Source organism: Ailuropoda melanoleuca, chromosome 5, assembly GCF_002007445.2.
Source record: "Ailuropoda melanoleuca isolate Jingjing chromosome 5, ASM200744v2, whole genome shotgun sequence".
Classification (NCBI taxonomy): domain Eukaryota; kingdom Metazoa; phylum Chordata; class Mammalia; order Carnivora; family Ursidae; genus Ailuropoda; species Ailuropoda melanoleuca.
In genome coordinates, this window is record NC_048222.1 from 28106223 (window position 1) to 28119459 (window position 13237).

General features: G+C 40.3%; 1 protein-coding gene across 7 annotated transcripts; it reads right to left on the bottom strand.

Annotated features, from left to right (window-relative positions):
- Window positions 1-5615: 5615 nt before the first annotated feature.
- On the bottom strand, window positions 5616-12372 carry LOC100478290 (HLA class II histocompatibility antigen, DO beta chain). 7 transcript variants are annotated; one of them, XM_034660517.1, is made up of 7 exons: window positions 12186-12332; window positions 11687-11851; window positions 8889-9158; window positions 8142-8423; window positions 7557-7667; window positions 7258-7289; window positions 5616-7083 (listed from the first exon to the last, which is right to left on the bottom strand). In XM_034660517.1, the coding sequence occupies exons 2-7, from the start codon at window positions 11706-11708 to the stop codon at window positions 7048-7050; spliced, it is 753 nt and encodes a 250-aa protein (XP_034516408.1). In that variant the 5' UTR covers window positions 11709-11851; window positions 12186-12332; the 3' UTR covers window positions 5616-7047. The 7 variants fall into 7 exon arrangements, with proteins under 7 accessions (XP_034516408.1, XP_034516409.1, XP_034516410.1 ...); XM_034660518.1 differs by lacking the exon at window positions 11687-11851 and having other exon boundaries at window positions 8142-8345; window positions 12186-12372; XM_034660519.1 differs by lacking the exon at window positions 11687-11851 and having other exon boundaries at window positions 8889-9017; window positions 12186-12371.
- Between the last annotated feature and the right edge of the window lie 865 nt (window positions 12373-13237).

Below are 13237 nucleotides of genomic sequence, written 5' to 3' on the forward strand. Positions count from 1 at the left end.
TTGATTTCTCTCATCTATGGAACATAAGAACTAGGATGATTGGTAGGGGAAGAAAGGGATAAAGAAGGGGGGTAATCAGAAGGGGGAATGAAACATGAGAGAATATGGACTATGAGAAACAAACTGGGGGCTTCAGAGGGGAGGGGTGTGGGGGAATGGGATAGACCGGTGATGGGTAGTAAGGAGGGCACGTATTGCACGGTGCACTGGGTGTTATACGCAACTAATGAATCATCGAACTTTGCATCAGAAACCAGCGATATACTGTATGGTGACTAACATAATATAATGAAAAACATTAAAAAAATAAAATAAAATCAGACTCTTGTAAGCAGAAAAAAAAGAAAAAAGAAAAGACCCTCTTAAGAGAATGAAAAGACAAAATACAGACTGGGAGAAAATATTTGGAAATTACATAACTGATGAAGGACTAGTACCTAGATATATATAAAGAACTCAAAAGTCAACAGTAAAGGGGTGCCTGGGTGGCTCAATTACTTAAGTGTCCAAAAAAAAAATTAAGATCCATGAGCCCAGAGGGGTATTTAAAGTAAGAAAAGGGGCACCTGGATGGCTCAGTTGGTTAAGTGTCCAACTCTTGATCTCAGGGTCATGAGTTCAAGCCCTGAATTGGGCCCTGTACTGGACATGAAGCCTATTTAAAAAAAAATCCAACAGTAAAAAAACAAACAATCCAATTAGAAAATGGTCAAAAGGCATAAAATGATGTTTCACCAAAGAGGCTATACAGATGCCAAGTGATGACATGAAAAGATGGGCAACATCATTAGCCATCAGAGAAATGCAAATTGAAACCACAGTGATCTATCACTACACACCTATCAGAATGGCTAAAATAAAAAATGACAATATCAATAGCAAAAACAAGGTTGCAGAAAAACTAGATCATTGATACATCACTCGTGAAACTGTAATGTGGTAAAGCTGCTCTGGAGAACAGTTCAGCAGTTTCTTTAAACCTAAATATGCAACCACCATGCAACCCAGCAGTTACCCCAGAGAAATAAAGATCTGTGTTCACACAAAAACCTGTACATGAATGTTTATAGCAGTTTTATTCATAATAGTCAAAAACTGGAAGCAAACTGTGGTACATACATAGCATATGATAGTAGCTAGCGATAGAAACAAACAAAGATATACACAACAACCTGGGTGAATCTGCAAGGAATTATGCTGAGTGGGGGGGGAGGCCAACCCCAAATGGTTATATAGTATATGATTCTATTTATATAACGTTTTTGAAATGACAAAATTATAGAAATGAGAATGGATTAATGGGTCCAGGGGTTAAGGAAGGAGTAGGAGGAGGAGTGGGTGTGGCTATTAAAGTGCAAGATGAGGGACAGCCTGGTGATGGAAATGTTCTGTATCTGGACTAAATCAAGGTCCATATTCAGACTGTGACAATTTACTATAGTTTACAAGATGTTGTCTTTCGGGGAAATCGGATAAAGGGTACATGAGATCTCTGTATTATTTCTTATAAGTACATCTTATCTACAATTATGTCAAAATGAAAAGTTTAATTTTAAAAAACGTATTAACATTTTCAACAAAACTAGATGATAAGGTACATCCATGCACCTCAAAAGACAAGTTGATGGGGGACAATCCACTAACAGTCACAAGATCTCCCTGGAATTAGTGTCTGTGCTGGAGAATGTGGGTGGAAGCAACCAGGCACTTGACACATCTAAGAATAGGATAAATCCCAGTCAACAGATACTCACTGGAAAACACAGCAGACCAATACGAGAGCAGCAGACAAAACTAGGAAGGACCTGCCCAATCCAATAGCAGTTGAACACAAAGGGCCGGGGTAAAGTTAGAAGGGGATGGAGCAGTCTCACCCCTCAGAATTCTCTAAACTGACCATCCAGGAACTTTTCCAAGGTAGGGCTCTACACTGAGGAAAACACTAGGAGTAGTGGAATCAAAATTGAGCCAGGCAGAAATAAGGAGATGAAGAAAAAGAAGCATGAAGTGAGGGATGGAAACAGAGTCTGGAACTCTCCCAAACAAATGGCCATTTTTTTAGCATTATGCAAAAATACCAGGAGAGCTCTGTGAAGTGGGCAATTATCCTGAAGTATGCCACTTCTAAAATTCAAGATCAATTTCATATAAAAAGAGCAACAGAAAAGGACTGAAGCTATATCTTCTATAAAGTTAGTGTCAATATGAAGGGACTATGAAACAGAATAAGTGCCTTACAAAGCACACAAGAAAAATCACACCACAAAAAGACTAAACTATATTCTATTTCAAAACAAGCTAAATATTTTTAAGAAAGTGTTAGAAGATATGAAATAGCAACTTAAATCAGAATTAGAAAATCTCAATATAGACAAGAATATTGTATTATAAGGTGTGCTATAATGATGTACTAAATATTGCTTCAATGACAATCATACTACAATATATAAGTGCATCAAAATAACACACTGTACACTTGAAATTTACAAAATGTAGCACGTCAAATTTATCAAATAAGAAAATAATGATTTTTTTTTAATTTCAGAAATATGGTCACAGTATTCAGGAGATAATTGGAAATAAAATCCACTTCAGAAATGAAGACTAAACTAGAAAGAACAAAATAACAAATAGACACAATGAAGGAGCCCTCAAAACAAAAAAGAAGTAAAAAAGAAAAAATTTAAAGAAAAAAGAAATGAGAGGTCAAGAGGATTCAAAAGAAAATGACAAATATTGAAGATATGCAAAAAATTTTTAATATGTAAACAGTAGGAGTTTCTAAAAAAGGAAAACCAAAGAAAATACTAAAAAATAAAATTCAATAAAGCATTCCTAAAATGAAAAAAGATTTTAACAATATATTGAAAGAGAATATGGCAGGGTGCCAGGGTGGCTCAGCAGGTTAACTCTTGATTTCGACTCTTGATTTTGGCTCAGGTCATGATCTCAGGGTCATGGGATTGAGACCTGTGTCCGACTCCACACTCAGTGCAGAGTCTGCTTGAGATTCTCTCTGCCCTCTCCCTTTGCCCCTCCCCCAGGCTCACATTCTAAATAAATAAGTAAATAGATAAATAAGATCTTTAGGGAAAAGAGAAAGAAAGAGAATATGGTTTATTTGAGAACCTTAACCCAGATGACCAAAACCAAGATGCATTCTAATAAAATTTCTGAACATTAAAGAAAATGAAAGCACTACCTAGGCATCTCAGCAAAAACAATAACTGACTTTATAATTACATTATCACCATACGTTTTGAAAACAATGTTACATAAAAGTGTAGTATTTTATTAAGGTACTCAAGACCAGAAAATGGGAACCAACATTTTTATATCCAGCAAAATTGACTTTCAAACTATTGAATATAAGATCTTCCTAGCAAGCAACTAGAGAAAGAAGTTCAGACAACCACAATGATTATATTGGTAGTTCACAGCTTTTGGTATCAGGATCCTTTTGCATTCTTAAGAATTACTGGGAACTCCAAAGGGCTTTAGTTTATGTGGGGTTAATGCAAGCAATACTTACCATATGAAAACTTAAAACTGAAAAACTTTTAATATCGGGGCACCTGGGTGGCTCAGTTGGTTAAGTGTCTGCCTTCAGCCCAGATCATGATCCCGGGTCCTGGGATCAAGCCCTGCATCAGGCTCTCTGCTGAGCAGGGAGCCTGCTTCTCCTTCTCCCTCTGCCCCCCACTGGGCTTTCTCTCTCTCTAGTGCTCTCACTCTCTCAAATAAATCTTTTTTAAAAATCTTTAAAAAAAAAAAAAAGAAAGAAAAACTTTTAATATTTGTTTGTTTAAGTAACAGTGATAAACCCATGACACGTTAACATAAATAACATATTTATGAAAACTAGCTGTATTTTCTAGCACAGAAAAAATAGTGAGAGAAAAGGAATTCTTTTACATTTTAAAAAATCTTTTTAAAGATTTATTTTAGAGAGGGAAAGAGCATGTATGAGTGAAGGGAGGGACAAAGGGAGAGGAAGAGAGAGAGAACCCCAAACAGCTCCATGAAGGGCTCCATGTGGGGCTCGATCTCACAACCCTGAGATCAAGAACTGAGCCAAAATCAAGAGTCGGAGGTTTAACTGACTGAGCCACTTAGGTGCCCCTAAAAAATCTTTTTAATGTCTCACTTAGTTGTGACTCACTTGGTCATATATTTTTCTACATTCTGTCTGTAACAATATGTTGTTTTGGCTAAAACACATGAAGAAAATGTGGCCTCACTCAGATATGTAGCTGGAAAGAGGGGAAGAATTTTAATAGCCTTTCAGTTATTGTGTATATTCTTCTTCGGTAAGATAGTAAAACTCAACAAATGGCAGATTCTTGCAAATTAGTTGCAATGTGGAATCTGAAAACTTATCAATGATCTTTTCATGTTTTGTTATGTCAGAATTCATTGGTCTACCTTGACTTTGAGTGGACCTTCTAACCATGATAATTTCACAGTATCATGCATTGATCTTTTGGAAAGGGGTTCACAGGATTATGCCGATCTCTAAAATGTTGACATGGTTCACTAAACAATATGAAAAGATCATATTTGGTAATGTCACCATTAATCTCATCCAGATAATCTTTATTATTGGGAAGCTGCGGTAAACACAAATTTTCCAAAATTTTAATTGTCTCTGGAAAATCTGATTTTCACTGTCAATATCATTTTCTTTGAAGTGACAGACTTCTTTTGTTTATTTTTGAGAAAATGTCTACCCAACATACCCAAGGCATAATAACCATAGTGTGTCTGTCAGTCACTCTTTCAAGAAAAATGACAATCCATTAGAAAAAGAGGAGGTGGCTGGTTTCATCCACAACTCAAGCAGTTACACAGTGATTTTCCACAAGATAAATGCCTTTCCATCACGTTGCAGCAGAAATGCTAATTTGTCACACTGTGTATTATCAAAAAGGTGCCTACTTGAGATTTGAGGGTTAGTAAAACTTATGATTTTTATTGCTTCATCAAGGCTATCCTTAAGTGAAACTGGCATTTTTGAGGATTTTTCACTGCATGTGCATGACAGTCAAGGATACCATGATTACCTGTACAGTTTGGTGTTATTACCTGGATTCACGCTAAGGCACCAAAAGTTTTACCCAACCACAGATTTTGCATCACCTGTACAAATACAGTGAAAAGAGCAAATAAGATTTTATTATTATTATAAAAATAGTTTTGACCTTGCGGATCCCCCGAAAGGGTCTCAAGGGCCTCCAGGAGTCCACAGAGCACAACTTGAGAACCATTGTACTCGAGGGACACCAACATAAGGAAGAGTAGTCGGCATTGTACATATTATTACTCACAGAACTAAGACTAAAAAGGGAGCAAGTATCCTCTGTAATGGTGTATGATCCATTAATATAGATATAGGACAATTATAAAAAGGGAAAATGTTGAAGAGAACAAAGCAAAAGGAATATTAACTGTTTTCAGTAATCATTTTGGTGGTTGTAGTATGAGTATCATTATCAGACTGCTGTGTGCGTTCATGTGGTAAAAGCAAATGAGTTATGGGTGGGTATTCTAATTGTATGTATCCCCGTGTCTTTGAAAACCAGAACTGTTGGTGTGGAAGAAAGGAGACACAAGTGTAATATAGAAGGGATTAATTTTTTATTTATAGATATATAAATTTTTACTTCTGTAAATATTAACATTGTACATAAACATTTATGTTTTCACCAGGAAGACCTGATATAATGACAAACTCCTAACTCCACATTATGGTCTTAGTGACATTTCCCACTAAAATAAGCCAGGGCTTTCTAAAACAAAGGCTGATTGCAGGTCTGGGTAGGAGATGTGCAGAATAAACCTGGAACATCTTGTCATATAACAGATAACAAAGAAACTATCAAAAGGCTTGTGTCAAAAGGACTCGGGAGCCACTTGAAGAAGTTTCCATGCTCCTCAAGGGATACGATTCAACTCATGGCTAAAAACTGCCATGAGCTAAAATCCATCAAATACATTCAAATCCTTGAGCTTATAATGATACAAAAAAAAAAAAGAAAAAGAAAAAGTAAACCTAACTGCTCGCCTTTGGATAACAGTAGGAACCAAATTCATTAGCTGGAAAACTAATAAAGGGAAAGAGTTAAACACTGCTCCTTTCATTCCACTGTACCACTGGGCAACCCACCAGTAAAGGAAGGGAAGTGTTTCTTTATGGAAGCAATAAAGCATATGAATAAAGAAGGAATGACAGAATGAGGCTATCCCAATTCTGCAGCCCCCAGTGAATGAAAGGGCCTATGCAATGAGCCCCAACAGCGACAGCACCATAAAAAGAGACACAACTGGACAGTCTGTGCCTTATGGTGAAAAAACACATTGCCACCCACAGACTTGCCAAAGAAATTAAACCTAAGTCTATCCAGCCTCTGCATCCAGATGCCAATTTGCAGAAAATGCAGAGGACAGAAGGACATGCTAAACGGCACCAGGTGCATGCAATTGGTAAAATCCAGACCGTGAGAAACTCTGCAGGTCAAATACCTCAAGCTTTTCAAAATATTAATCATAAGGGAGGGAAAGGGATGCAGAAGAAACCAGTAAAGTATGAGACATAAAAGTCAACTAAGCTATGTTGTCATGAATTCAGACTTGAGTGAATAGGAAATAAAAAAAAAATACAACAAAGTGGTTACTCTACAGTCAGAATAGGATTACCTTTGAGAGGACAGAGCGGGTTGATGGGTCTGAGGTACATGGAGATTCCTGCATGGCTGGTAAAGTTCTATTTTTTGACCTGAGTAGTGATTACAGGGGTTTTGCCTTAGGTAATTCATTAAATTCTACATTTTGTGTGGTTATTGGTATCTCAGTTTTATTTTACAGAAAATAGGTCATAAAAAACAGTGAAAAAAAAACAGTGCCTCTGAGTGTTTGTCTTCTGGAGACAGTGGAGAGTGCAGTTGGAAAGAGGAAGACGTGAGGGTAAGTCACAGGGCTCATTTAGTCCTGGGCTCAATCCCCTCAGTCCTACTTCAGGCTCCACGGCAAGAAGCTTTGGTTGGGACCTTAGCATGGTTGTGGTGAAGGAACTGCACTTGAGACCTGCAGGGACAGTGATCAGGGTCTCAGGAGGGACCCCACCCTTGCATTCCAGAGACTCGGCACCCCAGGCCACCCAGCCAGAGCCAGCCTCATATTCTATCCCCAAAATGTCTCCCTCTGGCCAAAGCATTGGGAGAGCAATCGGCCACCCAAAGACAAGGAAGAAGACATTACCTCATCACCAGACAACTGAGTCGGCACGTATCCTGGAATGAGAGGGAAGAAACAGAACGCCCTTCATTAGGACCAAATGTTGTGATTATCTTGAAGGGTGGGGGGCGACCTGAAATATCAGAACTCCATCTCTGCTGACCCCCCCCCACGAAATGTTTCTGGCTTCAGAAAGGACTATCCTGGTGATTCCTGAGAAGTATAATCAGCTTTCTCTGCCTTGCATCTTTGAAGTTAGGGGAGGTGGGAAATGGGAGAACCATGGGGCAGGTGGCAGGGGGACTCTTGAGAGGCTCATTTACCTTTCTGAGCCCTGAGGCAGATGACAGTCCCCACCAGAAAGAAGATCAGCCCAAGCAGGAAGGCTGCACTTCCACTTAGCATCTTTCTCCAAGAATATGCAGACTGCGCTCCTATGGGAAACAGGTCTTAAAATTAGTAGAAAGCTCCCAGTATTCGATGTGACTTCCTGGCATCCCAGAGCCTGTACTGGACACCAAAGCAAATGCTACGGAGAAGAGAAGTACATTTAGAAATGGTTCTTTGAAGCCAAGGTTTGCATTCATGGAGTTTCTGCAACTGATTCCTGCAGCCCACAAGAATGCCCCCTAACCTACTAAGACAAAGTATTAGAGGACACTAGTTCCCGCAGTTGGAATAAGTGATGAGGTGATTAGACCTCCTTATTTCTTGGAAGATACAAGCATAGATATCTACCATGTCTTCTCCCACCCTAACCCAAGGAACCTGATTTCCATGACTCCCTCAGATCAGGGGAAAGAAGAATGACTCTTGGGACCAAGATGAATGCGGAGGTTACACAGGCCCTGTGCTGAGGCGGCATCACCCTGAGTCGGAACTATAGAGTACAAGAAGCTGATTCTCACTCCACTCCACAGAAATAGGGCTCAGCAGGCTGGGATGATTAACAAGGCAAGTGTAGACATCTCCGAGTTCAGGAGTCATTTCCAGCATCACCATTGTCTGGAAGGTCCAGTCTCCATTCCTGATGAGGCCAGTGGACATGACCCCGACCCTCTCCTCCTGCCCATTCCGGAACCACCTGATCTTGATGTCGCCTGGATAGAAACCTGTCACAGAGCAGAGCAGCAGATTGCGGTGCTGCAGGGACGGGGTCCTCTCTGGATACACTGTCACCTCTGGTTGTACTGGGAGGGGAGAGAAAAATGAGACATTGTGAAGGAAAACCACCAAGCCAGGACAGGTTCCTTGAGAGACTATCTCTGCCCCTAATCTCCTTCTCACACTACCCAAGGGGAAAGTGGAAATGGGAAGAAATCTCTGCCCCCAAGACTCAGAAACGGGGTATAATAATGCCCCAAGGAGGAGTTAGGCCTTATCAGATACTCCCACAATTACCCCTTCTACTTGAGAGCCCACTGGTCCTTAACATCCTTGAGAACTTTGGGGGTCTGGGACCAAGACCACAGTGACTTGACCTGTGAGTATAATGAGTGAATCACAACTGGGGACAGAACACATACAGAGACTTCCCTGCTCATAAGCCATATATCGTGAAGCAGGAAATTGCCTATTGTAAGGAAGTAAAGCCCATGGTCAGGTTCACATGTGGAAGATTCCTGAACCCCAACAGACCTCACCTCCCACCTCACCTTTCCTCCCCACAGTGAAGGGTGCGCCCAGCTTGTAGTTACGCCTGCAGAGGGCATCCACAGAAGCTCTACTCCTCTCCAATATATCCGGCCGACTGTTCCACAGCTCAGCATCAGGCTTCCCCAGCTCTGTCAACGCCACAAACATTCCCACACAGCTGTCGAAACGTGCATACTCCTCCAAGTTAAAAATGAATCTCACCACAAACTGCACTTTCTCTGTCCCGTTGATGAAGTAACAGTCAGCCTTTGCCTGAATCACGAAATCTTCTAGAAAACAAGAAAGACTATAACCCAACCACCACTTAAAAGTGGAAACCCATACATGGTAAAACTATGCCAGACCACATGGATTTGAGAGCAGGCCTTTTAACTTCAGTAAATAGGTCAAAGTAGCCTCTTTTCCCCTGGGCCCCACCCTGGTTCCATTTAGCAAAGAGACATCCATTGTGGAAGAAAGCCTGAGGCCCATCCTACTGGGCCGGCCAAACAGAAAACATGGAACCCAAAAAAGGCAAGCCAAAGAGAGAGTCCCAAGAGACATAAACATTCATTCCACAAGTATTTTTTGACCGTTTGTGTTTTGCTGACACTGTGCCGGTTTCTCCAAGCCAAGTTCTCAGAAGCCCAAGGTCTTAACACCCCTGTTATCAAGTCGAAAACATCCATCCCCAAGTGAAATAATTCAAGAGTACTCTTGTCCGTAGCAAGTTCATTCTATACGTTCCTTCTGGAGTGAAATGAGGGAGTGATGGTGGGGGAGGATGTGCAAAGAAATGCAGACTAGGTACACATTTTGATGTGAAACTAACACACCTTATACTTTTTCCTCACTATGAGTTTTCTCCAAGAATTTTCTTTTGGACCTTTCCCCTTGCACTCTTACCTAGAGACCTCACCCCCCTGTTGGCTCTAATCAGGTAATGATTTCATTAACTTTGTTGGTGTGAAGTAAAATAATTCTAATTCATGGCTCAAAGATTAATATTGCCATCAGCATCATTGGCACTATCCCTACCCTTCCAGTAGCTACAACAACATGGTGATAGGGGATACACAATTAGCTTAAACCTTCTTTGGGGGCAGGGGGTTTACATGAAACAGTGCCATTAAAGGTGGAATAAAAAAACGTAATTCCATTGTCCATTATGATTCTCTACTTTCAGACACCTTACCAATGTTGACACTGATTAGTTTGAGCTACATATTTTTGCATACAAGGTCTACTCTGCTCATGTTCTTCAGTGTAATTTAACACTAAAAAATTATGTAATCTGTTCTCATTGGTAAGAAAGTGTATAATTCTTATTCGCCGAGCACACAGCGTGCTCTGGCCTGAGTGTTTGTGCCCCTCCCCCAAAATTCGTGTGTTGCAATCCTAACCCCCAAAGGTGATGTTATCAGTAGGAGGTACTTTTGAGAGGTGCTTGGGTCATGAGGGTGGAGCCCTCCCTCATGAATGGAATTAGCCCTTGTAAAGGAGGCTCCAGAGAGATCCCAAGACCCTTCCACCACATTAGGACACAGGGAGAAGGTGCCACCTATGAACCAGGAAGAGAGTGTCCACCAGAACACAGCCATGCTGACGCCCCGATCTTGGACTTCCCAGCCTCCAGAACCGTGAGAAATAAACTTCGGTTGTTTATAAGCCACCCAGTCTGTGTGGTATTTTGTAACAGCAGCCAGAATGGACTAAGACACAATGATACCTGTCATAGATTTGAAGATCTGAAAAATTTTAAGCAACCAAGTGGTAAACGGCCCTGGATTATGTTTCAGTTGATTTGGGTTCTCGTTCTATATCCAGTAGTTATACCTAGAACCACTTACCCTCCCTGACCTGCTTTCCATTGAAAACAACACTGAAGCAGAGCTCAAAAGTATAGTGTTAAGTGACCAAAAAAAAAGCAGAATGTGATTCAGTGCACAATGTTTATTAAAATTTTTAAATACACATGAAAAACAATGCTAAATATTCTTAAAGCCCAGCCTCATAGTTAAAGACACACCAGACACATTAGAATGGATCTGTAAGGAAAGGAGGGCATGAAAATGCAGACCAGGAAAGAGGAGAGAGTCCTTGCACCGACAAATAATTGCCAAGTGCTGTGAACTCACTGGGTAAGATTGATACAATTCTCTGTATGCACTAGAGAACAACAAAAATAAAAGGAAATTCAAATCAATTGATAAGGCGGGTTGGTCAGAAAAGATCTACCTGCAGAAATGGCATGAATTAAGGCTTGAGGGATAATTGTTATTGATCCTGAATTGTAAATTTACTTTCATTTCTAAACTCAGAGGCCTCCTCCGGGAACTGCTGAGCTGAGTGCGAAGGACGGCAGCATCCTTCCTGCGGGAATCAGCTCTTAGCAGCTAAACTCAGCTCTAACCTCCAGTGCTCTTCCTTCTTACAGTTTAAATCAGAAAAAGAAAATTACTTTGGGGTTAGATTTAAGATCTAAACTGTTTGTTTGTTTTTCATTTGTGTTGCTTAATGGACATTATAAGCTTAATCTAAACTGACTGTTTGTTTTTCATTTGTGTTGCTTAATGGACATTATAAGCTTAGAGAGGTTTCTATTCTGGGAGAATGAAGATCTTCTCCTACCCACCCTGCCCTCCCAGGTTTGTTCCTCTTTTGTATTTAATGAAACTTTGACGTTCAAACAGACTCGTTTTTTAAAACAATTTATCCTATTTTCTGCTGATAAATATGTTTTCAGGGTGTAATACTGCCTCATGTTCACACAGCCCATCTCCTTGGCTAGAAAAATAACAGCAATAAATACACATACCCAGGAACCAGAGCACAGGCATGCTGCATTCAACTTCTCTTCATTCTCAAAACTGGGGTTAATAAATGCCAATACAAGAAACCTTTGTTTCCAATTTCTTTCCTCCACATGTATCCCAGTTGGTTAAATATAAAAACAGTTGCAACCATCAGAGCAAACTCCTGTCTGGAAAAATGGCAACTATTCTTAGACTACCCCCAGTTAATACAGTTCTTGAGACTGGCATTGATACAATAAGGACTCTAAGCAAGACAAAATGTTTCCCTTCTTCCTAGCACCCTTCTCCTTGAAGCTGGGCTCTGGTACAGGAAGTCCCTTTTCCCAGCAGTCCAATGTGTGTGGTAAAGAGGGGAGGCATATTTTAATTTCAAAGGGAAGAACACTTTGAAGCCAGAAGCCAGTTCAATCTGGTCTGCAGCCTGGACCTACAGGGAAAAGCATCCCTCCCCCATGTCAATTCTTGCATACACAACTGAAAAAAAAATTGCTCTGTTCTTACCTGGAGAGTCTCTGACTTGAGTCATGGAGGAATCCAGTCGGATTACACTCACTAGGAGGGCCACCATCCATGGAATCCACCCAGAACCCATTCTGGAAGGAAAAATAAAAAATTAGACAGTAAAGTTATCAACCTCTTCAGAGTGGGGCTTACCCCCACAAAACTCAGTCAAAAAAATATGAGAGTATGAATACCTTTCTGGTTTGCTCAGGACTGGAAACTCTTCACACTGATAACCAATCATGACAGAAGGGTTTTGCATCATTAGATGCTGGGTAGACTACTTTCATAAAGTTGTGTGTACCACTTAAGAATTGTTTACCTGCAGAATCACTGTCTGATGTGTGTGGAAAATGGGCTGTGAGAAAAATTTTTTTAAAATAGTGTACACTGTATGTGGTCCTAGAAGAACTACGCAGATTGTTTGTTATGCATTCCACTATCTTTTAACCAATAAGTCTCTTCTCCTGCGGGGTGGCCAACATTGCCAAATAAAGCAGAAAGTAGACAGCATTCTGAAGCATTTGCCTTAAGACAAGTTAATGAAGGGTTAATGAAGGGATTATCAGAGAAGAAATAAAAGAGATTGAGAACCACCTGGAGAGTATGATTTCCTATAAACCAAGAGAGAGCCAAAAAAAAAAAAAAAAAGAAGAAGAAGAAGAAGGGAAGATAAAAGAATAAAATGCTGCAAAAAATGTTCAAGAGAGAGCTCCCGGGTGGCTCAGTCAGTTAAGCATCTGACTTCGGCTCAGGTCATGATCTCAGGGCTCTGGGATTGAGCCCCATGATGGGCTTCCCACTCAGTGGGATTTGGGTTGTTTTTCTGTCCCTCCCTAACCCCCTTCAAATAAATAAATACAATCTTTCCAAAAAAAATGTTTAGAAGGATGAAATAGAAGAAGCATTATTGTGTTTTATAATTAGTGGAGCGTTAACAGCCTTCAGTGGGACATAGAGTATTAGAAATGAAGGCAGCAGATATAAACAGGCCTCCAAGAATGTTGGAAGGGAAAACAAAGGAAAATATGGGACTCTAACTTGAGCAAAAA

Excerpts from the sequence above, each read along its gene's own strand:
- LOC100478290 (XM_002914347.4), bottom strand. The coding sequence starts at position 12,276 with ATGGGTTCTGGGTGGATTCCATGGATGGTGGCCCTCCTAGTGAGTGTA. Across the intron at positions 9,159-12,185 it reads TCAAGTCAGAGACTCTCCAG|AAGATTTCGTGATTCAGGCA; the intron begins GTAAGAACAGAG and ends CTTGTTTTCTAG. Across the intron at positions 7,084-7,257 it reads CTCAGTTGTCTGGTGATGAG|GTCTCAAGTGCAGTTCCTTC; the intron begins GTAATGTCTTCT and ends CTGTCCCTGCAG.